Source organism: Dendrobates tinctorius, unplaced genomic scaffold, assembly GCF_039654945.1.
Source record: "Dendrobates tinctorius isolate UK_male_01 unplaced genomic scaffold, ASM3965494v1 ptg000060l, whole genome shotgun sequence".
Lineage (NCBI taxonomy): Eukaryota > Metazoa > Chordata > Amphibia > Anura > Dendrobatidae > Dendrobates > Dendrobates tinctorius.
This window is the reverse complement of record NW_027361728.1, coordinates 37,479,557-37,505,399: the sequence shown is the minus strand read 5'-3', so window position 1 is coordinate 37,505,399 and position 25,843 is coordinate 37,479,557. Positions and strand designations below refer to the sequence as shown.

The following is a 25,843-nucleotide window of genomic DNA, read 5'->3' as shown; positions in this document are numbered from 1 at the left end:
GGATGGGGCCAAACAGATATTCCCCTCATATGGAATGGAGCAGAGTCGTGACCTGGCCTGGATATCTCCTGGCCAGCATTTTAACCAGAGGGCCCTTCGAGCTGCGTTTGATAACCCAGCAGATCTAGCCGCCATCCTTGCTGAGTCTGCTGAGGCATCAGCCAAGAAAGCCGCAGCACTCTGGATGATCGGTAGAGTTTTCCGACTGGATGCTCTTGGGGCTCCGTCCTTCAGATGGGAATCTAGTTGATCTAGCCAGACCATCACGGATCTGGCTATACAAGTGGCAGCTATCGCTGGTCTTAGGGCGCCTGCTGACATCTCCCATGTTCCCTTTAGAAAGGAATCCGCTTTTTTATCCAGCGGGTCTTTTAAGGAGGCCATATCATCGAACGGTATGGAGGACTTTTTGGAGGCTTTGGCTACTGCCGCGTCCAGCTTAGGGGCCTTATCCCATCTGTTTACCACTGGGTCATCAAATGGGTACCTCCGTTTGAAGGCAGGTGGTAAGGAGCCCCTTTTTTCGGGTCTCTTCCATTCCCTTTCTATCAGGCTCTGGACCTTATCATTTAATGGAAAAGCTTTGTTTCCTGGGATCTAGACCTCCGAACACTACCTGTGCCGAAAGCTCTGGCTTTGAGTCTGCTACTGCCATGGTGGACCTTATTGCTTTAACTAGCTTGTCCATCTGGTCTAATGGGAAGCAGAATCGGCTTGAGTCTTCATCCGAAGAGGATGAAGTGGAGGCCGGGCAATCCGAGGAGTAATTGTTCCTAGGGGCAGCTGAGGACTCCGACCCTGAGAAACTAAATTCTCTCCCCCTAGAAGAGTCCCTTTTAGATAGGGCTTTCATCTCTGTCCCTGTAAGGATGGGGGAGAGTGCAAGGGTCTGTCAGTCTATGCCTGGGCCCTGGTCCCCTTCCAACCCCTACCGTCTGTCGCACACATGGCTGACATAGTCTTTTGGGGTGGCCGTCTGGTAAGGGGCAACTACAGAGCGCACATTCCCTGTGCTTCTGTTTTACCGTAGCTTTCCTCCCCTGCGAAACCAGCATAAGGGAACACTGCATCAGGGTACATTCACGGAGATCTCTTACCCATGCAGATGAGGCAGGTACCGGATCACGGAGGGCGGCAGGGGGAATCCTTTAGACTGGAGGAACTTCTGCGGCTCTGCTCACTCGTCTGCTTCCACTCGTATGAGGCTTCACCGAGGCCTCCTTCTGTGGGTGCTCCTGCACGTCCTGCTGCTCTATGGGGGTTCTGTCATCCATCGCTGGGCCTTCAGAAGCACCCCGGCAGCATCACCTCCTGCCCTTTAAGGCCTCCCAGTATCCGGTCAGCAGGGCACTGGCGCGGCACCTCCCCCAGGAACCCTCCCGCGACCTTCCCCCGCATGAACCGTCCCCCCCCACCGCCTCGGGTACCGCGCGTCCCCCCGGATCGCCGCGCACACTAGGAAGGCGGCCGGCACCCGACTTCCGGTTTTGGCGTTCCCGGCCCCGCCCCTTCCACCGCGTCACTTCCGCCGCGCGTCAGAGGCCGCGGGAGCGCGCGGAAAGGAGCCGGCACGGCGCCCCCGGCTCCGGTATGCCCGCCGCCCCCATGCGCGCCAGCCTGCGCTTGGCGACCGGACGCAACCGCCGACCAGGCCGGCGGGGGTTTGAGACCGGACCCCGGGGGAAAACGCATCAGGAGGGGCCTGCATACATACCTGGTGCCCGCATTCTGGAGACGGCTGTCCACCGGACCCTTTGCTCCGCCTGCTCTAACCACTGCCGTGGCGACCTACCCGGCCCCACCGTGGCGCTTCCAGGTACCCCGAGCTTGACCGAGGTAGGAGATCCCCCCGCTACCTGAGTCGGTCAGCCGGCCTGGGAATCCCTCGACGACTCCATGATGGACGATCTGAAGGAAGTCCCGTCCTCTAGGAACAGGAAACCAACTGATGCGTGGGAGAGGTGCCGCCCTTTTGTATCTGTAGGTTTCCTGTTCCTGAAGGGCGGATCCCCTCTCTCAGGTGGTGCTGTCATGGACGACCGATAAATCTTGGATGCAGTTGAGTGAGGAGCAAATAAGTGTGGAGGAGAGAAGGAGGTCTTGGGAGGACCGGAGATTACGTGAGGGAAGGTATCGGGAGACTAGTTCAGAGATATATGGAGGAGACAGGTTGTAGATGGCCTTGTAGGTCAGTATTAGTAGTTTAAACTGGATACGCTGAGGGAATGGGAGCCAGTGAAGAGATTTGCAGAGGAGAGAAGCAGAGGAGTAGCGAGGAGAGAGATGAATTAGTCGGGCAGCAGAGTTAAGGATGGACTGGAGGGGTGATAGGGTATTAGCAGGGAGGCCACAGAAAAGGATGTTCCATCAGTCGAGGCGGGAGATGAGGGCATGCACAAGCATCTTAGTAGATTGAGGGTTGATGAAGGGATGGATTCTGGAAATATTTTTGAGCTGGAGGTGACAGCAGGTAGAAAGAGCTTGGATGTGCGGTTTGAAGGACAGGGCAGGGGGTCAAGGGTTACTCCGAGGCAGCCGACTTCTGGCACGGGGGAAAGCATGACGTCGTTAATCGTGATAGAGAAGTCAGGTAAGGAAGATCTGTGAGATGGGGGAAAGATGATGAGTTCAGATTTGTCCACATTGAGTTTGAGGAAGCGAGAGGGGAAGAAGGAGGATAAGGCACTCCGGGATTCTGGACAGCAGAGAGGTATATCTGAGTGTTATCAGCATAAAGGTGGAACTGGAATCCATGAGACTTTATGAGTTGTACCTAAGGATGCGGGGGGCACATGTATCACCTGTCAAGTTCACTTTATGTGAGATAACCTTCTGTGAGTAGATATCAAGATGGTGCCTATTGCAAGTCAGGATAACCTTTGCCACATCTGTACATCAGTAAAACGAATGCATGTCTGACCAAACAGGAAGAGAGGAATGTGGTACCTCCTATGCTTAAAACCATTTTTTTTAGACCCCAAAAAATGTATTACGGGCCTTTTACAAAGGGCAGTGATTGCAATAATGAACATTGCTACCAAAGAATCATTCTATAAAGGGCCACCGATAAAACAAACCAGAAAACATTTGCCATTGATCACTTCTTTTATGTGGCCATAAAAAATATTTCTGGCTGGTGGCAGATCCCCACATGGAAACAGGGAATGTGTTGCCAACGTTAATGAAAGCGATGGGGAGCGAACCATCATACGAACCACCTCGTGATCACCGCTTAGATAAGAACATGTACGACGACTGCTGGGAAAGCTTCTCAAGTTGCCGATATGTGCGAAGCATTCGCTTTTAATCATTGTACATGTGGATAAAACAATGCAAAGAAAGGAAAAACGCCTGTAAAAACGATGGAGCTTTTCTTTCAAGCTACAAATAACAGGAGTAGTCAAACATCAAAGCCTTGAACCCATAGCCTGGTGCTGCGGCTATCAAAGAATAGGGCTCACCTGACAAGTCCTACAAACCGCTATTCGGACTGATCTATTTTTGGTGAAAACACAAAGCTTCTTATGTAATTCAGAGATGCAATATGTATGTCCATGTGAAAAAGGCCTGCAGTTAGCAAATTTAGGCCAACCAAAGTAAGATTTCATTTTGTTCACATGAATACATAATTCATATTGCAAAAATTTCAGCTACTGATCAAAAACTGAAGACTTTCTCATCTAAACAGTAAGAGCAAGGAAAAATGTATTTCCTACAAGTGCGGCATTAAAAGGGATTGTCCGCTAATTTTATATTGATGACTTATCCTTGTGATTAGCTTATCAATATCAGATCGGTGAGGGTGCCGGGTGTTGCACCATGATGTGATCATAACCAGCTGGCACTGGGAAAAGCCGATCAGTTGGCAGAGCAGAACAGCACAACTCCGTCACTGCGGCTCAAGTGTGATAATGCAGATCCACTCCTCTTCGGTTCAATAGGTAGAGATGTGCAGTACCCTGTTCCAGCCACTATACAGATAACGGCGCTGTGCAGCTCCACAACTGCTATCACCTGGTAACAGCTGATCAGTGGGGGTGTCGGGAGTCACTCCCCCACCGATCTCATTTATGACCTCCTAATTAGTGGACAACCCCTTTAATACTCAAAAAATTGCAAAACTGAACTGTTTGTGAAAAGTTCTTTACTGCACGCAGTTCCCTCACAAAGTGATGACATTTTGCAATTATTATGCTATCCTCAACGCCATTCTGGTGATCTCTGCAGTATCACGCCATGTGTTCGTTTTCTTTCTCCCTGAGCCACATGCACAGCAGGTGCTGTTCCCAGTGGAAAGGGGAACTTTCTGTTCAGATCACTGAGCTGGCGTCTTTCCTCCGTGATGAAAAAGCAGAAAGTTGTACGCTCAAGTCAAGCAGAGAATGAGAAACGACAAAAAAAACATGAACGGCAGATGATCGCCAAAAAGAGAAAGGACTGAAGAATAGAAAAGAAACAACCAAGCAGACAACGGATAGCAAAGCCAAGCAGGACAACAGGACTCACTCCCATGGATCTAGAGAACCACTTTCTAATGGGTAAAAAGGTGCAAATCTAAATGAGGCCTAAGATCCCATGTCCCCCAATTCCAGAGATCTACAATTGCAAAGAACTAATACAATCTAGAAAGCACTTGTTGTTGCAGGAAAACTTTACACCCAGTAACGTTCTGGGAAATACATATACAGTTGTGGCCAAAAGTATTGACACCCCTGCAATTCTGTCAGATAATACTCAGTTTCTTCCTGAAAATGATTGCAAACACAAATTCTTTGGTATTATTATCTTCATTTAATTTGTCTTAAATGAAAAAACACAAAAAGAATTGTCCTAAAGCCAAATTGGATATAATTCCACACCAAACATAAAAAAGAGGGTGGACAAAAGTATTGGCACTGTTCGAAAAATCATGTGATGCTTCTCTAATTTGTGTAATTAGCAGCACCTGTAACTTACCTGTGGCACCTAACAGGTGTTGGCAATAACGAAATCACACTTGCAGCCAGTTGACATGGATTAAAGTTGACTCAACCTCTGTCCTGTGTCCTTGTGTGTACCACATTGAGCATGGAGAAAAGAAAGAAGACCAAAGAACTGTCTGAGGACTTGAGAAACCAAATTGTGAGGAAGCATGAGCAATCTCAAGGCTACAAGTCCATCTCCAAAGACCTGAATGTTCCTGTGTCTACAGTGCGCAGTGTCATCAAGAAGTTTAAAGCCCATGGCACTGTGGCTAACCTCCCTAGATGTGGACGGAAAAGAAAAATTGACAAGAGATTTCAACGCAAGATTGTGCGGATGTTGGATAAAGAACCTCGACTAAAGGTCCTGTCACACTTAGCGATGTACCAGCGATCCCGACCAGCGATATGACGCGGTCAGGATCGCTGGTGCATCGCTAAGTGGTTGCTAGTGAGCTGCCACACAGGTAGATCTCACCAGCGACATCGCTGGGGACAGGGGTCGCTACTTACCTGTCACACTAGGCGATCCTGCGTCCTCCCGCCCGGCTCCACGCTCATCGCTCGTCTCGCCACAGGAAGCGCCGCAGGAAGCTGATAACGAGAAGCAGTCCTGGACGTTCTCGCGCGATCAGCGATAACCAGCGGGGGAGCGGGTTGTAGGTAAGTATCAGACATAGCGATATCGCTAGCAATATCGCTATAACGTCACTAGTTATAGCGATATTGCTAGCGATATCTCTTAGTGTGACAGGCCCTTCACATCCAAACAAGTTCAAGCTGCCCTGCAGTCCGAGGGTACAACAGTGTCAACCCGTACTTTCCATCGGGACTGTATGGTACGACACCCAGGAAGACCCCACTTCTTACCCCGAGACATAAAAAGCCATGCTGGAGTTTGCCAAAACTTACCTGAAAAAGCCTAAACCGTTTTGGAAGAATGTTCTCTGGTCAGATGAGATAAAAGTAGAGCTTTTTGGGCAAAGGCATCAACAGAGTTTACAGGAGAAAAAAAGAGGCATTCAAAGAAAAAAACACGGTCCCTACAGTCAAACATGGTGGAGGTTCCCTGATGTTTTGGGGTTGCTTTGCTGCCTCTGGCACTGGACTGCTTGACCGTGTGCATGGCATTATGAAGTCTGAAGACTACCAACAAATTTTGCAGCATAATGTAGGGCCCAGTGTGAGAAAGCTGGGTCTCCCTCAGAGGTCATGGGTCTTCCAGCAGGACAATGACCCAAAACACACTTCAAAAAGCACTAGAAAATGGTTTGAGAGAAAGCACTGGAGACTTCTAAGGTGGCCAGCAATGAGTCCAGACCTGAATCCCATAGAACACCTGTGGAGAGATCTAAAAATGGCAGTTTGGAGAAGGCACCCTTCAAATATCAGGGACCTGGAGCAGTTTGCCAAAGAAGAATGGTCTAAAATTCCAGCAGAGCATTGTAAGAAACTCATTGATGGTTACCGGAAGCGGTTGGTCGCAGTTATTTTGGCTAAAGGTTGTGCAACCAAGTATTAGGCTGAGGTGCAAATACTTTTGTCTGGCCCATTTTTGGAGATTTGTGTGAAATGATCAATGTTTTGCTTTTTGCTTCATTCTCTTTTGTGTTTTTTCATTTAAGACAAATTAAATGAAGATAATAATACCAAAGAATTTGTGATTGCAATCATTTTCAGGAAGAAACTGAGTATTATCTGACAAAATTGCAGGGGTGTCAATACTTTTGGCCACAACTGTACACAACAATCATTCCACTCTGCTACGGAATTTGAGCTTTTTCTCCTTTTCTACAGCGCAGCTTTTATGTTCGTCTGAATACCATGTATCCCAATGGGGAAAAACAACAGCTGTGCGGAGTGAGTTCAGGACTGCCATGCCCTGTATTTCTTAAGATTTTATTTAAGCAATCTGAGAAGCCCATCCCTAGTCTGCGCTCTCCAAATTGATGCATTCCTAATCCTTCAAGATAAACTATGCCGCTTTAGAATGACAAGTTGTTTCCACCGAGAAATTACGCTATGGTACATGCTAAGACAACGCCAAATCAAGTTTCAACTAGCAAGAAACCGAGCAAAGGCTGAGGATGGGATCTGCAAACAGCAAGGAAACAGGAAAACCAGAGGAAAATGCAAAAGTATGAAAGGAAAAGGTAACTAATGGGAGAGATTCCTCACTTACTATGTTTTTATAGCTACCTGACAACATGACAAATATTAATCTTTCAAGACTTCTTCCGTCTCTTTATCAGGCACATTTTATTGCAGACAAGTGGAAAAGATACATAATTAAAGGGGTGGCCCAAAGGCAAAGTAAATTTCCTCCTAACTCCTTATCTATTTGATGCCACAATCTAAGCTATTTTCTAATACTTACTGTAAAAATTTCCAACCGTTCCCTAACTACACTATCTAACTGCTATTCTATATTTTTTTAATTTTTTTTTTTCACTTACCTCTTTGTCTGATGACGATTTGTTTGAGAGCCCAGAGTGCATCCTGGGATACTCAAAGCGTCATCAGGGGGCAGAGGCTGCTGTCACTGTCAAAACCTTCCACCACATCCGTAAAACGAAGAGTGGTCAGGTATGCTCATTTCAGGGGCTGGTCTCTGTTCTGTCCCCTGTGCATTGTCCCCATCACCTATGCGCTATCGGCTTATGAATAGTAATAAGCCAGAAGCAGAGAAGTGTCAGAATATCTGGCAGAGACCAGTGACATCACCTTAGGGGGCAACACCAGTCTCCTGCTGGGTATTCTGACACTGCTCTGTACCTGGCTTATTACTATTCATCTAAGCAGAGACCAGAGTGGGTGCTGCGCACAGGACACACACCGGACAGCGCACAGGACACACACCGGACAACGCAATGGACAGCGCACAGGAGACACCCTGGACAGCGCACAGGAGACACCCTGGACAGCGCACAGGAGACACCCTGGACAGCGCACAGGAGACACCCTGGACAGCGCACAGGAGACACCCTGGACAGCGCACAGGAGACACCCTGGACAGCGCACAGGAGACACCCTGGACAGTGCACAGGAGACACCCTGGACAGTGCACAGGAGACACCCTGGACAGCGCACAGGAGACACACTGGCCAGCGCACAGGAGACACACTGGCCAGCGCACAGGAGACACACTGGCCAGCGCACAGGAGACACACTGGACAGCGCACAGGAGACACACCAAACAATGCACCGGACAGCGCACAGGAGACACACCGGACAGCGCACAGGAGACACACCGGACAGCGCACAGGAGACACACCGGACAGCGCACAGGAGACACACCGGACAGCGCACAGGAGACACACCGGACAGCGCACAGGAGACACACCGGACAGCGCACAGGAGACACACCGGACAGCGCACAGGAGACACACCGGACAGCGCACAGGAGACACACCGGACAGCGCACAGGAGACACACGGGACAGCGCACAGGAGACACACTGGACAACGCACAGGAGACACACTGGACAGCGCACAGGAGACACACTGGACAGCGCACAGGAGACACACTGGACAGCGCACAGGAGACACACTGGACAGCGCACAGGAGACACACTGGACAGCGCACAGGAGACACACTGGACAGCGCACAGGAGACACACTGGACAGCGCACAGGAGACACACTGGACAGCGCACAGGAGACACACTGGACAGCGCACAGGAGACACACTGGATACAGAGCAGAGACCAGCCCTTCAAACGAGCATAACTGATGACATTTCATTTCAAGGAGGTGGAAAAGGCTCTCAAATTAATAGTCATCAAACCGGAACTAAAAAAAAAAAAAAATTTGGAAAAGCAGTTTTGATGTAGAGAGTAGTTATGGAACGGTAGGGATTTTTGAAAACAAGTACAGTATATAAGAAAATAGCTTAGATCATGGCATGAAATAGATAGGGATTTACATAAAATTTACTTTCGCCTACGGACCACCCAATTAATTTGTTCTAAGTGGCTTTAGTAAATGCACCTTATTCTCTATATATTTGACACACTTTTTAAGTTTGTCTTTTTTTTTATTTTTCATAGACAACTTTACTTATCCAAAAGTTTTAGACAGACTGATGGAATGCAATTTTTATCAAATGCTGCCTTTTTTTGTCGCATCTCACTCCAGTCAGTGCCAGGAGTTAGGATTCTGGCGAAGTTTTCAATTTGGAGAGCTTTAAGACTTTAAAGGATTTGAGACGTTTGGCACTAAAAAGTCGAATAAATTGCAAAGGAGGAATCGGGGCCTAAGAGTCCTCAGGAGGTCATAGATGACGACAGATATCAACCTTTCACAACTATGTAGATATATTCATAGGTGTTTACTGCTGTATTCAGCATTATGTCTCTCGTCCAGGAGACCTCATCCATTCTATGCATGTAGAGACGAAGTGCCAACACAGAGCTTACTCAGGAAAAGCAGTCTCAAAGTGACTCACCATTTCTTCGATTTCAATCTAGGAGCTGGATTCCGAGGGATTAGAAAAAGGGCTCTCATGGGATGCATATCACAGAGTGCTAAAGGTTAAGAAAAAAATATGTCAGACGGAAAACTGACAGCAAGACAACATTTTGTACCCAACGTACGTGTGAAATGAAATTTTCGGCAATTGGCTTATAGTGGCAGAAAAATGTACCTGCTATTAACACCTTAGAGCTTTAGAAGCCTTTACACTAATCCACTGAAATCGAGGCCATAATACTTCACAGAATAGCGAGTGAATTATGACCCAAGAGTTACACACCTGAAGCTTTGGTCGGGGATACAAACTGAGCTGGGAGATGACTAAGAAAATATCTATTTTAGGGAATCGTGCACAATCCCCAAATTATCCTCAAATCAAATACAGTGCTTGAAATTCTAATAAAGACATTAACATAATACAAAGAAAACATTTTTATTACATCATTAAATTATCAGCTAATTTTAATAAATACAGTTTTATTACACAACTTTTAAGGATACCAGGTTTTTACAATTTTCAGGTTTGGCTGGTGCAAATCTAACAAACTAATCAAACATTACCAGGTTGTACACATTTTTTACTATATAACATCATAGGGAATAGTGACGTCCACATTCTGTACTCCAAACAAGGTAAACTTTTTCCCCTTGGTCATGGAAAGGGGCTATACTTTGCATATACAGCAAACCATAGCATATAATAAACATATGCTCTGAATGTGAACAGAGGCATTGTATTTTATCAGCATTTTACATTTTTTATAAAAAAATCCTGACTGCTCAAAGAAATGCACCAAATCAACTATGTTGGAATGAGGCTTAGGCTGGGTTCACATTGCGTTGTGGGCAATGCACTGTCGGCATCCGTTACATAGCGGCACAAACGCTATGTAACGGATGCGTTAACGCCGCCATTGCCCGCAATAACAGTAGCGCATCCTTACGCATGCCAAAATCGGCATGCGTTAGCGATAATGCGTTACTTCATGACGCACCCTCGAACGTAGTCTGCAGGGTCCGAGGGTGAGTCAGGTCTAGCGCACAGCAAGCGGACATGTTCGCTGTGCATAGACCTGTATGGGCTAACGCATGGTAGCGCATGATAACGAACTGCTACCATGCTTTAGCACATACTCTAGAGCTATGGTCACAAATTATGTCAAAATGACATCTGCGTTCGAGCATCCGTTTAACGGATGCCCCCAACGCAATGTGAACCTAACCTGACAGAGGTTGTCCTTTCAGACAACCTCTGTCCACAGCTAGGCACTCATTTTAATGAGTCAAGGTTTAGAGGCACTAGAGACTATCCTGCAAGCTGGAAGTCACCATATATTACAGTTGATTCAGTCAAAGATGACCAAATGCAACAAAGTCATTAACAGATTTTTGCATACACAAATTATGACTACACAAGTGACTACAGCTTAGCTGTGGTAGTCTGAAACACACCTCCTGACTCACCATTGATTCTGAGACACACCTCCTGACTCATCATTGGTTCTGAGACACAACTCTTGTCTCATCATTGGTTCTCTCCCTCCTTCTGGCAGCTGTACTTCCTCTGATTGGCTGTTATTATAGCTCAACAGGAAGTCAGAGCCTGGAAGCAGACTTACTTTACTGCAAGGGCAGAATTAGTAAAAAGTATATATCATTAACCTACCACCAGAAAAAGAGTTGACAGCATCTTAAATGATGCTTAGGAAAGGTGACCAAAAAGGCACTGTACGACTCCAGTGACTGTCCTATACTTCTCCCTTAGCCAAGATTTTGAAGCAGCATACCTTTTTAATACGGATTAGTAGCTTTGATGAAAACATTGAACACCGTGATATTTAACTCCTTAAGAATCTTTCATCATAGGGCACCAAGGAAAGTGTAAACTCGGCTTAAGATCTGACTCTGCTTCATACCATGCAGATGTTACGTAGCCGGTATCAGTCTAACTGCAGCAAACAGAGTGTGCTTTGATCCCATTGATTCCCCGTGAACGATTATGGGGAACAAATGAGTTTCTAGGGCAGTCAAGACCCTGATGAAGGCCCCAAAAACAGACATGCTAGGCCTCTTCTAAAGCGCAGTCAATTTTGCTATAATACTATAGTATCACAGTATATACCATGAGCTATCAAATGATCGCAGGTTCAAGTCCCTTAAAAAAAAATTGAAACAAAATATAAATATGTACCGTATATCATTCCTCTTTATCGCATTCATTAGATAGTTTAAAAAGTATGCTAAAAAAAACAAACTATTGTGTTGGTATTAGTGATGAGCGAGTATACTCATTGCTCAGGTGACCAAGTATTTTGGCGTGCTCAGAGATTTAGTTTTCGTCGTCTCAGCTGCATGATTTGCGACTGCTAGACAGGCTGAATACATGTGTGGAATGCCTGTTTGTTAGGGAATTCTCACATGTATTCAGCTTATCTAGCAGCCGTAAATCATGCGGCGGAGATGACGAAAACTAAATCTCTGAGCACGCCAAAATACTCAGAGATCACCAGAGCAACGATGCTATTCGCCCATCACTATTTGGTATCATCGTATCCAAAAGAGTCAGATCAATAAAAATATAAAATTGTTTAAACCGTACAACAGCCAAAAAGATAAATTGGAATTGCCATTTTTCTGTTGCCGCACTTCCAAAAAAAAATACAATAAAGAGGAAGAGAAAAACATAAGCGTAAATATAAAAAATTCTTGGAGGGGTTATACAGCATTTCATATGCTTTAATAAAGTACGTTAGTCTACCTTCCTTCCTATTAAGTAATGGTGGTTAACATCCATTAGCACCTTGCCCCAAGACTCTCCCATTAATCGAGTTCTTGGAAACCATTTAGAAACCATTAGCGTTGTACAGGTGAGGACACAGAATACTACTACAATGGAAAATAAAACAAACAGAAGGCGACGGATGATAAGATTCTGCTCCTGAGGCTAGGTAAGTTCCCTATGGAGAGGACAGTGTACTAACATCAATATCTAGCTGATTAGCATTCTAGACAGGCCATCCAGAACAATCGTTCTGCAAACATTTGAGAGTGAAAATTCATTTTCTTTTCAGAAATATCTTTAAAAACAAAACAAAAAAACTTTTAGAAACTTTAATAATGTTCAGGGTCTCGGGAAGACAAAGTTTCTTCTTGTGAAATGCTAACTAGTGAAGGGAGTCTCTCAGGCTAGGAAAAATATGATTTATCAGTGCGTGTTCATTATACAGCATGGCCCAAGTTGTATACACGATAATGCATCATTCATTTGTGGTAATGGAGAAAAAAAACACTAAAAAAAAAACCATTAAAAAAAAAAATATATATAAAAAAAAAATAAAAAAAAAATTGGGGGTTCTGTATTACTTACGAGGAGCTCCTTCGGCCATCTCTATGGCTGTTATTCCTAAGGACCACAAATCACTCTAGAACAAAAAAAAAAAAACAGGAAACATTATAAAACAATACAGAATTTATGAATTTGCACTTTCTTCGATTTTAAGACACGGCGTCATCAATATTCAGTTTTCTGGATAGAAGTGTTTTTCAGAATGAAAAATAATGAACAAGTAAAAGAAGTGTCAGTCTCTACAGATGGAAAACGCTTTCCCAGTAGTGATGGGCTGCAGCTTCCAAACCTGATGAACAACGACAATGAACAAGATGAATTGTTTGTCACTTTCTGCTTCGGCTGTTAGTCTTTCCGTAGTTTTTATTACTTTTCTTTCCAAGTGAAATGAAGCTTGAAGTGGGACAGCTGTATAAGACTGCAGCACTTGTAGGGATTTATACTAAAAGGAAGCTTTACTGGGTACAGACTATGATCTGCATGAATATGAACTGCTCAACTAGTGGCACAATTTGGCAGTAACACTTTGGCAGTTTGGTAGAGGTGTAGCTCTTAGTTGCCTTAGGCCACTTTCACATGGCATTATTTTAATCAGTATTTTGTATCAGTTTAGGCCACGTTCACATATTCAGTATTTGGTCAGTATTTTACCTCATTATTTGTAAGCCAAAATCAGGAGAGGAAGAATCAGAGGAAAAGTGAAATAGAAACAAGTCACCACTTCTGTATTTTTTACCCACTCCTGGATTTGGCAACCAAATTCTTAACATGTGAAAGTGGCCTTCCTAAGAAAAAAAAATCAGGAGTGGATACAAAATAAGGAGGAAGTGCAAGTGTTTTCACCATTCTGTAGGTTCCACTCCTGGAGATTCTAATACATTGGAATCAGGCTCCTGGTGGCCCTCCCTTGGTGTTGGATGTTTACGGGCGCTGTGGTGGAGCAGGAGGAAAAATGTGACATACCTGGTGAAGCGGCACCTCAATGAAGAGCTCTGGAGTGCTGCTCTATGAATCATACAAGACGTACCTGGCACTATGATCCCACACAATCATAGACGAACAGAGCATTTATTTATATAGCGCCATTAATTCTAGCTCATATATAGGGCATGTCCCAAACCGCTATATTATTTAAAATTAAAATTACTCCCACATTACTTAGTGTAAGCTGCACAAACAATTAGACTGCATTGCTAGAAGTCTGTAAACCCTTCTCTTACATCAGGATGGCATAGAGAAGTGGTTTCAACTCAATATGCCATATTTATCTGGCAATATGTACCAGAATTCTGGAATAAAGTGCACAAAAAATGTTTTTCATGACTTTCACCACATTTATTATGTGTTTTAGGCACTTTCCACACATTGCCAGACAAGATGTGTGACCTAGCTAAAGAGAGGTGTAGCTTGTATGGAAAGGGCTGTTGCTTAATGGGCGACACAGTACATCAAAATTTTGGAGCAAATTTCTGGCACAAAGTCAACTAATAGGTGGCGTAAACATGTTTGGTATATACTCACTGAACTGCATGTATAACATCTGTCAAATGTGAACATCTCCCTTGATATTACCAGAATTCGTGTTTGGTATATACTAATTGGTTCCACTCCTGGTTTTGGCTTACACATACTGATGCAAAATTCTTACCAAATACTTAATGTGTGCACGTGATCTTAGGGGTAGCAGGCATGCAGAAGAATGCATGTGCAATATCTTTCTACGTACAATATTTTCTAAGTGCATTGCAGTTTAACATGGAAGGAGACAGGTCATTTATGCCAGCTACGCAAACAAACATGCTTTTTGTTAAGTTGTACTACATTATTTACTTTCCATATCTCTCTGCTACATCTTTGTTTTAGCTGCTACTCTCTATCACAACGACCGCCCTTTTGCATATTCTGCACACTCTCTTCACATAAGTCCCTCTCTTCTACCCTCTCCCATGTACAACGTTCAGGCTCTACTGACATTTCCCAATCAATCCAAACTATCCACTACCACTATTCAACGCACAAAACACAATAATTTAATCACCTGCTCTTCCTATACTAGTGGCTAGCGACATCTCCACTCCATTAGTATTTATAACTCAATTCCTGCCATTTATAGTAACCCTCCTAAACTTATTAACATTCAATGCCCACCCTCTCCTGTCTCTTTAAATTGTGCTCTCCAGAATACCAGATCAGTGTTCAACAAACTCCCCTACATCCACGACTTCATTTCTAATTCCCTTAACCTTCTGGCTGTCAATGAGATCTTGATCCAGCAGTTGGACACCAACCCAACTGCTGCGCTCTCATTTGGTGGACTACATTTTTCATATACCCCCAGACCTGAGAGCAGACAAGTTGGTGGTGTTGGTTTGCTCCTTTCATCACATTGTGCTTTCCAAGTTATCCCCGGTTCCCTCGCTCATGTTTCTTTCCTTTAAATGCCACACTATTAGACTCTTCAAACCCTTCTCCCTGTGAGTGGTATTTGTGTATCGCCCTCCAGGCAAAACCAACCAATTTCTCGATCATTTTGCCACCTGGCTTCCACACTTTCTATCCTGTGACATTCCCACTCTCACCATGGAGGACTTTAACATCCCCATTGATGAAGCACTCTCCACATCAGTCACTCATCTTTTTTCTCTAACCTCCTCCATCGACCTTTTACAGTTTACTAGCTCTCTTACACATGAAGATGGGAATACTCTGGATCTAGTCTTCTCCTGGCTCCGCTCACTGTACAAATTTACTAACGCCACTCTCTGACCACAACCTTCTTTCCTTCTCTGTTAAGAAATTTCTCCATGCCCAAGAAAACCACCTCTTATCACAGATGCAGAAATCTACGTGCCATCAATACTAAACACCTTATTCTACAGTCATCTTTAGCCCCGATCTCCTCACTCTCCTGTCCAGAGTCAGCATTGACACATTATAATAATACATTGTAGAATGCCTTGGATGAAGCAACAACTGGTAGACGCAGAAAGATAACGACACAGACGCCGGTGACCCTGGCACACAATGCAAAAACGTTCTCTTCAGCGTTGCACAAGATTTGCTGAGCATTAGTAGAGAAAATCACAATCAGCAGGCGACTTCATCAACTATAAGTTAATGTTTAAAACTCTGCTCTCCATCTGGTCAAGCAAGTCTACTTCTCCACCTTCATCATGTCACTCTCTGACAATCCAAAACGACTATTCAAAACTTTCCACTCCCTCTTGAGCCCTAAAATACAGGGCTGACAATCAGGTCACTTATTTCCCAGACAAAATCCAACGATATCTGTCAGGACATTTCTGCACAGTCCGCTCAGAGCCTGGATCTCAGTCTCTCCCATACCTCTAGCTTACTTCCCACCTTTGAGCCTGTCATAGAAGAATTTACCAGGCTTTCTTGCTTCTTTTTGCCCAACAACTTGCACCAGTGCCTATTCCCTTACATCTCCTCCAGCCTCTTTCCCCAGTTGTCACTACCTAAAATATTTAAGCTCTCTCTTGACTCCGGTATATTTCCCTCTTCAATCAAAGTTGTCATAACACCTTTACTTAATAAAAAAATCCCTTGACCTGAACTGCGCTCCTAACTAGACTGGTCTCTAATCTCCTGGAATGCTTAGTCCACTCATGGCTGATCCAATAACTCTCAGATAACTCTCTTCTTGACCCTTTACAATCTGGATTCCGCTCATTGCACTCTACTGAAACTGCCCTCACTACAGTCGCTAACGACCTACTAAAAGCTAAATCTAATGGCCACTTACCCCTGTTGAGTTTCCTGGATGTCTCTGAAGCATTCGACACTGAATCACCAGCTCCTCCTCATTATGCGCAGTTCTGACGGTCTAAAGGACAATGTTCGCTCTTGGTTCTCCTCATCCACTGTATCTTTTGCTGGCTCTTCCTCCTATAATCTTCCCCTTACTGTTGGGGTTCCCTAAGGCTCAGTCCTAGGCCCCTTCCTCTACTCCAGTGGTCCCGAACTTTTCTGACCTAAAGAGCCACATTCAGCTCTGAGAGAGGGTCACGAGCCACATCTAACTCCCTTCTCCCCTCACAGTAGTGGCAACCAGAGCTCCTATTACAGGTATAATAATCAAAGCTATTCCACAGAAATCATCCTGAAGCAGTACAACAAGATATAGTGATCCCCACAATACCCCCAATCAGTATTCTCCGATCCAGCACTCCCAACACACTGTCACATGCAGTTTCAGACAGCACCTCTCACAGGTAGTATCATAACATACTTAAATTAAATCGAAACCTATAAGACTAGTATATGTGCATCCAGATCTGCTCTTCTATGCAGGGCTACTCACAAAATTCACCATTCTGAGATGTGCTCCTCATACCTGTTTACTAAACCTGGAGCTAATGCACCAAGCTGGCAGACAGCCGCGAGTCACAATTCATGGGACCACGAGCCACATGTGGCTTCCGAGCTACAGGTTGGGGACCCCTGCTCTACTCCCTATATACTGCCTGTGATGAATATTGGAGATATAATTTCATGCCAATCATTTGTATCCTATCTGACATGGGATTATAAAACCCCCTTCAGTGTGAAGCTAGCTTAGCGGGAAGGGGGGAGGGGTGTCAAGTCTCAATGGCTATGAGTGACAGATCTAAGACCTTGAGTCAGCTCAGAGCAGAACAATAGGCTTACTGGCCATGTGGATACCATGAGGTCTAAACTACTTTGTTGAATCAGCTATGATTCCATAAGGAGTAATGGAGCTACTATATGTCCTAGCCATACATCATGTATATTTCCAAGATCCCCAGAACATTGGCAAAGCCTGGCTGGGTTTCGACTCATTCTAGCAACCAGGGGTATAAAGATACATAGAACAGTCAGTAGAAATCAGATAGCAAAGCTGTGCTTGGTCTTAATGCATGGCAGGGGCCTGGCCGGAATCTGATGGTGACAAAATCGCCTCCCTAGGACCATCTATTAAAGAATTGTGACTCATCTTAGATTTTGGAGTTTTTAGCAGTCAGAGGCAAGGGGAGGGGATTTAGGTTCAGTCCAGAGGGCAGGACGAGAGTGACCCAAAGGGGATAAAGGCTACTGTAATGGCTAGTGTAACGCTCTGTACTCTACTTCGACAGAGGGGACCGCGTTGAGTAACGTGCTGTGAAGGACCTAGGAGCAAACAGGCAGCCCATGTCCCCTTGCGGCCCAACACACCCATGATCTAACATCACCCAGTTATTGACATATTCGACGTTAATCTTTTGACCTATCACTATCTGTATTAGCATATCCGGCCATTGTATATGTACACTATAACCATTGTGTATACAGCGTATTGTCTAGTGTGCCCTTAAGGCGACTAAATATATAACTTAACCTTGGGTTGCTCTTTTATCTCAATCCACAAATCCACATGTCCGTTTCTTGGCTTAACCTACCATGCTACTGGGGCTATATCTAACCTAACAAGGAGCTGGTGGCAATGAAAGTGGCCTCTCAGCCTGTCAGGGTTGTGAGCAAGTGTGGTGTCACGTTTGTGACTGCGTGGGCCACATCCTCTCACTCCCCGTGCCTCCTTGGATCCATGTGGACAGGGAGTGTGTGTGTAAAGCTGTGCCAAGCTCACCTTACGTGTTGCCAGGGGGTGCAGAACGTCATGTTGGTGCAAGTGAGGAGACCACACCATGTGATCTCATTGATGTAATAGTGAAGTCAGGTGGGGTGGCGAGGCGTTTGTTCATCGCAAGCTGTGGGATTCTGCGTGGTCTCTCCAGCAATATCCTTTCTCTCTCTGGTGTCAACCTTCACACTGCCCTTATTGGACAAACCATGAGCATATTTAGTTTCCAGTATCATCTCTATGCTGATGACACAAAATTATGCAACTCTTCTCCTAACATTACCTGTACCTTAATAAAAAAAATACAAGGGATTGTACGTACGCTGTCTCTAACATCATGTGCTCACTCTATCTGAAACTGAATCTCTCCAAAACTGAGCTTCTTATGTTTCCTCCCTCTAGTAACCAACTCATACCCGATATTGCAATTGCCTTGGATGGTTGAACCATAACTTCCAAGCCCACGCTCGCTGTCTTGGGGATGTAATTGACACAAAACTTTCCTTTATTCCCTTCATCCAATTGCGCACTTGCTCATGTTACCTGCATCTTAAAAACATATCCAGAATCCGCCCTTTTCTGCTGTTTGAAACTGCAAAAACTCTTACGATGGTTCTTATTCATTCTCGTCTGGACTACTGCAACTTCCTACTGATCGGTCTCACTGTAACTAAACTTTCTCCTCTCCAATCCACCCTCAATGAGGCAGCCAGGGATTTATTTCTGTCCAGCTGCTAAACGGATGCCTCTACCCTGTGCCTATCATTGCACTGGTTGTCCATACGCTACAGAATACAATACAAACTTCTCTCTCACCAACAAGGCCATCCACACTTCTGCACCACCCTATATCTCTTCCCTCATTTCTGACTCTCACTGTACAGGTGGTCTCCATTCCACAACTGATCTAAGACTAACATCCTCCATAATATGAACTTCCCACCTCCGTCTCCAAGATTTCTCTTGTGCTGCGCCAGTTTTCTGGACTGTACTACCACGGACAATCAGACTGTACCTTTTAATAGTACTTTAAACACACATCCATCTCTTTAGACAAGCCTATGATCTCAACTCACCAACTTAACGCTCTCATGTTCTCCCTTTCTAAATTTTACTCAGAACCTGGTCCCTCCTATTGATCTCTGTCCACTTTGTTCTTGCACCCAATAGCACTTGGTAATTGTCCAAAGAAAAGACACTGGCTGGTGACCGGATCATGTAGCTTACTTACAATGTCCTATTTATTTTAATGATGGCTGGATCATAGATGCCAAGCACTTTCTACTTATTGTCTCCCCCCTATTTCCCTATATACTGTAAGCTTGTGAGTAAGGTCCTTATTCCTCCTGTAGCTGTTGAACTGTGTTACTTTGTGATGTCTTTATTGTCTGAACATGTCCCCGCTTAACTGTAAAATTCTGCAGAATTTGTCGACGCTATAGAAGTAAAATTATTATTACAGTAATTTTATTTATTTTTCTAATGGAGTTTTTTTTGGCTTATTTTTTTATACAAATAATAGTCAAATGTCATATAAATGATAAATAAATTGTCTGAAATATTTCTACATGGATGTAGGCTTCAAATAGGTTTAAAATTAAGAGCAGAGGAATTGAAGTATTTCTGATCAGTCCAGAAAGTGCACCCTCTGAAGGTTTTGTATCACTTTCTCACAAAGTCAAATGAAAAAAATCCTCAAAGTTCTCAAACACACAAAAAAAATTAAAAGTAGGATAGTATACAAAAAACAGAGGGAAAAATAAGCAGCATAAGACTTGCAGATGCCGATTTAATTTCAGGCACAAAATCAGCAAAGCATGTCTGAAGAATTTCATCATTTTCTTTGGAACTGGGACTGAGTAAGAGGATCTGCTGTAGCTTCAGTTTGCTGCGGGTGTCCAGTAATCTCATTCATTTATCCAAGAAAATATATTACACCGAGAAGTGTACGCAAGCAATCTTTATTACGCCCGCAAGATGACAGCTTTATAAAGCTGTTAATTAATTATAGGAACTATCACTATTTCATCTCAATAGATAAGTTTTCAGATTTCCACTCACAAAAAGTACAACTAGGAACAGTGGTGGAGTAATTGTGCACAATGTACCTTAAAGTCATAAGTTGCATCTGGATTTTCATCACAGGCAATGACTTCAGGAGCCATCCAATATGGAGTACCAATGAAAGTGTTTCTTCTTCCTACTGTCCTGTCCAGCTGCGCACTCACACCGAAATCCACTGTGGTCAAACGGTAAAATAAAGGAGAAAAGTTACTGAAAACTGATCATTCAAAAAAGTCATGAGTAAATATGGTATAGCTTCCCTCGACAATTACAAGAAGGCCCCTCATTTAGATGTCAACTAAATTAGTTCCACAGCATTTACAAGCATTTTCAGAAAGTATGTTATATACAGGAGGCACTACATGCAAAATCCAGAGAGGGACAAATGCAATCAGAAACGAGATTTCTAGAGCTCCATGACACTTGGTACCATGGGTGGTTTTTGAGCTAGCCACTCCCTTAGCTACTGTAACAGCTTCAACTCCTGTACGGGGACTTCATTCTAGCATTTTGGCATGGTCCATTACAGTGGATTTATCTTCAAATTTCACAAAACAAAACAGGATAAATTTTTAAGCAGATCTCAGACCTGATGACACTGGTGTCCTCATTATGAAAATCCTTACCAGAATGGATGTTGCAAACTTATGTTAAAATAAGCATTTCCTGTATCCAACTACAGCTGGACTGACAAAATGCTTATTATAATATCAGGAGGGAAAGCTTTTTAGAAAGAATTATACAGCCATTTTAGGATGGATTTTCAAAGCTAGTACAACAGCCTCATTAGGTCTAAGATCTATTAATAATGTAAGCAGTTTATGTAGCAACATTTGGTGATAGCCCCTCTTTTAAGTAAGCAGAGAAATATAGATCAGGTATGAATATTGGGTAGGAAGGCAAGATGGCATAGATTACACCAAGGGAATGACAACTTATATACTAAAAGGCTCCTATTCTGGGTCTGATTGCATGACCCGCATCTACCAAGCATACCCTGGGGATATCCTATGCTGTGCGATAGGGATCGCCATTCAAGGCTGAAGTCAGAATTTAGGCTAATTAGATCAGCTTCCCCATGCTCACCGGTCTTTCCCCTGCACGCAGTCATCGGTATCGCTGCTTTATTCATAAAGTACAAGTGTGTTTATTCCAATCATGTAACAAGTGATAGTCACTGACACGGTGACATAATCAGTGAGGGATTCTTGTCGCAGTAAACAGGGTTATTTCATTTACATTGCATCTCGGTGACAAGAGAGAAAAATACAATGGAGCCGGAAACATGGTTTTCGGTGCTCATTCTGATTCACATCTTCCCTTACCTAGTTTAACTTCAGCATTTTCTGTCAGCAAGACATTCTGCCCCTTAATATCTCGATGAATCACCTTGTGCTGGTGCAGATGACTCAGACCCTGGAGAGATTGATGAGGAAAAGTAGATTGTAATTTGTATCCCAAGGTAAAAGAATGAATTAACACGGCGATGCATCCGTCACCGGGAAAAGCAAATTCTGGACTCACAATGTGCCTTCAATGGAGCTGTTGTGCCCATTTACAACATAAATGCAGGTTATTCAGTTAGAATAATATTTACAGAAGTAAAAAAATGAAAATATATATTTAGAAATAAAGAAGACACAAAGAATCCTATACAGAAAGTTATTAGGGATTTACGGCATCTTTGGTACACGTTTTGTCATGAAAAATACAAAAGGGAGCTGTGAAGCATATTCTCATCGTCCCATCTTATAAGCCTATTTGCTAGGATATGTCTGGGACCCCGGCTACCCAAAGTGCAAAGGGACTGAGGACCCTTCATATTACTCCCACCAGGGCCACTGCAACAGTGAATGGGCTGTGCTGGGTCTGTTGGCACAGCAGATGGCCAGAAGAAAAAGAACCTTGGTTCCTTTGTACTTAGGATCAGTGGAGAACCCAGAGGTTGGACGTTCACCCTCCGCACCTTCCTCTGATCAATCACAACCATCGACGGAGCAGCACAAGATTTATAATAGAACTAAAGAGGAAAAGCGTGAGGCTAGATTTCTAGTTATACAATATTCAATACACCCCATTTCATAACCTATTGGTGACCCTACTGGCGTAATAGGGTAGACTAGTAAAAAAAGAAAAGGGTCTGAATTGAAAAACAGTAAATGAAGACATTGGAGCGCTACATCAACTCTCATGTGCGTTATATTTAGACTTTGGGTGGGTTACATAACCATTGCTTGAATACTCTTTTAGGGGCTTTCATACATCATCCAGTTCAGATAGAAGGGAGAAGTGTGGTCCACAATTATTTCCCTCCCAATATGGGAAATAATTGCAGCATACGCAGGATCGCACCCCACATCGAGGGTCGCCATTGTCTTGCGAGTCCCTACACTAAAATCAAAAGCAACTTGCAAGTTGGCCAGAATATCCATCAACACCTCATGTATTTTGTACATTTTTTCATGTTTTTATTGCACTTTTTTGCCATTTTCAGGCAGGATGCAGCCAGGCCCTTTAGCATTGAGTGGGTGAATGGGTGTGTGCCTGGTGGGGTGCAGTTATAAAGTGCTGGACAGCCACCTGATCTAACAGTATGGGCATCTCCAAAAGGCTGTAACCAGACAATGAATCACATGTACCAGTGTGACCAGCGCCCTATGCAAGTCTCATCTGTGTGCATGTATAATACTAGGCAGCCACCCCCTCCATGAATGGAAGGCCTGTGAGTAGTTGTTTCATCAGTATTTTGCACCTGTGCTGCCCCCGCCTTTATCATGGGGGTCTGCTGCATCGTGTAGTGCACTGGCAGTGTGACATGTTGGTAAGGGGCATTTTTTTTTCTATGAAATGTTATTTCCATCAGACAGCAGCCTTTGAGATGAGAGACTCATCTCCTTCCATTAGGAGTTGTTTGTTGTAGCAGTCTAGACAAGATCACAAAATGCTGCATAGAATTTAGGAAACTTATATACTAGAAAACCTAGACAAGCGGATGTAATTATAGGTCAAAAATGTTTCCGTCATGTCTTCTTTATGTATGCAAGAAAGGTGCAAAACCGCGCCAGTGAGCGATCACTTGTGGCCACTAATATTCTACATATGGAGGCCTTGAAGTAACATTCAGAAGTAACGTACGCACAATGCAAGTAACTAAGGCAAAAACAGCCTTTTTTTATTTAAAAAAAAAAAAAACTAAACTAAAAAATAAGAAATAAAGTGAACTGGTACTAGAATTTTTTCCCATGAGATAAGTGATCCAAGAAGAGTCAGGCGGTGGCTTATCAGCCTCTCCCTATTCCAGGAGACCTGAAGATCTGCACATATACGTTTATTGGAAATTCAGGAGAAAAATAAGTTGCATTATAACCAGCTAAATGGGGCGATTTTACAGTCACATTGCAGTTTTCTAATGAACCCAAGCTTGAAGATCAGCTGATCGACTCAGGTCTGCCTTCTGGGGCCCCTGTGAATCTGTGGGTAACACTCTGGGCAGCTATATATTACATGCCAGCCATTCAGAAGAATGTGTGCCCATGCAGGACATGAAAGTACCGAGTCCGCCAAAGCAGGTGTGGCTCATAAATAGGGGCCAAGTGATGGACCCCCTCCATGATGTTCACATGCTCGATCATGCATACGTCTGTCATGGACACCGATCAAGTCGTAAAAAAAGTACTAGAACTATAGCATTTACTGAGTGCCGACCGTGACCGACTCCTTTATTAAAGCTTCATTACAATATTGTAAAAATGTAGGACTTCTCCCTTTGTTCTTCGTGATTAACATTGTTTACGGCCTTTGTGAAATGTTTGTGCTTTCCTTAATTAAGAATCATGAGCGCTGTGGTGTCCCGAATCTTCCTCTGCAGCGACGTGCAGCCCGCCGTTGGCTCTCACCCAGCATGTGGTGCAGCCCACATAGAGGCGCCAATACATCAGGCTGCGTAAGATAGATTAACAGGTTTAATTTCATAATTAGCAGGACACCTTTATACCGGAGGAATCAGAAATCTATTTTCTAAGGGGCTGATTTCGATAATAAATCAAGCGTTCTAGCAGGTACAATGTTATTTTTAGCACAGGTGACCCAGTTTATGTTCCAGCAAAGTCATAAATTGGTCCTGCTCATAAGAAATAGCAGAAAGAAGTAATAGGAGCAAACTTTTATTCTTAATGAAATCAGTTCATTTTGTGATAATTGGATATGTGCATAATCGGGATTAAAGGGAGCCTGACGGCTGCCCTAAACCCCCTAATACACCTTTCCCTGCAGTCTACAGGCCCCTTTATGTGGACTAGTGGTTGCTGAATTATTATTAAATCAACATTAAAACTGTACTCTGGCTATGTTAATCAGTAGCTGTCTAGTGAAGGTGGTGACCCCAGACTACTCCTCCCCCTATTTATGCAAGCGACATGATTTGCAGTAGCACTGTCAATGTTGACTCGTTGCAAATATTATGCACGATGTTGTCTCTCATTGGGAACACATATTGAAATCGGGTGTATGTCCCTGGCGCATTGCATATGTAAAAAGGGGGCAGCGGTGATGCCAGACTTGGACAGCTGTGGAGGAACTCCACATTTACTGGCTCGGTTTAGTGTTCGTTGGATTACTAAATAGTAGCTAACCAAGTTCTTTATCTCTCCGTACATCGTAGGGAAAAATAACACAGGTCAACGAAAAAAATTTTTTTTTCTGGTGTCCAAAATATTTTAATGAATTTGGGGTATTTTTGGGGTGCTGATTCTGAATATGTCATCAGTTTTGCCAGATTGGCTCAAGTTTTTGAGATTTTTGGTATCTTATTTATAGCACTTGTTGGTAAATGCGACGCATCATCTCATTAATTTCTTTGGATTAGTACTTGAACTGAGCAGTTCTCAATATAGTTTTGTGTTAATTAGTGTTCTAAAAGTTTGTTCATAGCTTGATTTTTGCACTAACTTTATGTTGTTGTCTGTTTTCCAGTGAAAAGCATGAACTCATCATGAAGAAGTTGTCTTAACGATCCAGACTCATTCTGTTACATTTGTGGTGAATATACACTGCCAAAACATAGAAGAAACATAACACACTTCGTAAAAAAAGTGTATTTTGCCTATTTTGGGGTTATGCTTGGGGACCAAGACAAGTTTTGGGCACCACACATAGTGTGCAAAGCATGTATCGAATTATTACGAAAATGGAGCAAAGGACAAAGAAAAAGCTTCAAATTTGGTGTTCCAATGGTGTGGAGAGAGCCAAAAAATCATCATGATGACTGTTATTTCTGTGCAGTGCAAGTGCAAGGATTCAATAAGCATAAGAAACGAAAATGGGAGTAACATGGAATCTGCAAGAAGGCCTGTCCCTCATTGTGAAGATGTGCCTGTACCTGTGTTTACCATAAATAACAG

General features: G+C 43.7%; 1 protein-coding gene across 12 annotated transcripts in view; it reads right to left on the bottom strand.

The window, feature by feature from the left end:
- The window catches only part of TNIK (TRAF2 and NCK interacting kinase), a 398,627-nt gene that overhangs the window by 158,133 nt on the left and 214,651 nt on the right, over positions 1 to 25,843 (bottom strand). For all 12 annotated transcript variants that reach the window (XM_073578856.1, XM_073578860.1, XM_073578854.1 and 9 more), the window contains exons 6-9: positions 21,770 to 21,860; positions 20,489 to 20,619; positions 12,800 to 12,854; positions 9,407 to 9,485 (exon numbers count right to left, since the gene is read on the bottom strand). In XM_073578856.1, coding sequence (XP_073434957.1) covers positions 9,407 to 9,485; positions 12,800 to 12,854; positions 20,489 to 20,619; positions 21,770 to 21,860 — 356 coding nt within the window. The remainder of the gene's footprint in view (positions 1 to 9,406; positions 9,486 to 12,799; positions 12,855 to 20,488; positions 20,620 to 21,769; positions 21,861 to 25,843) is intronic.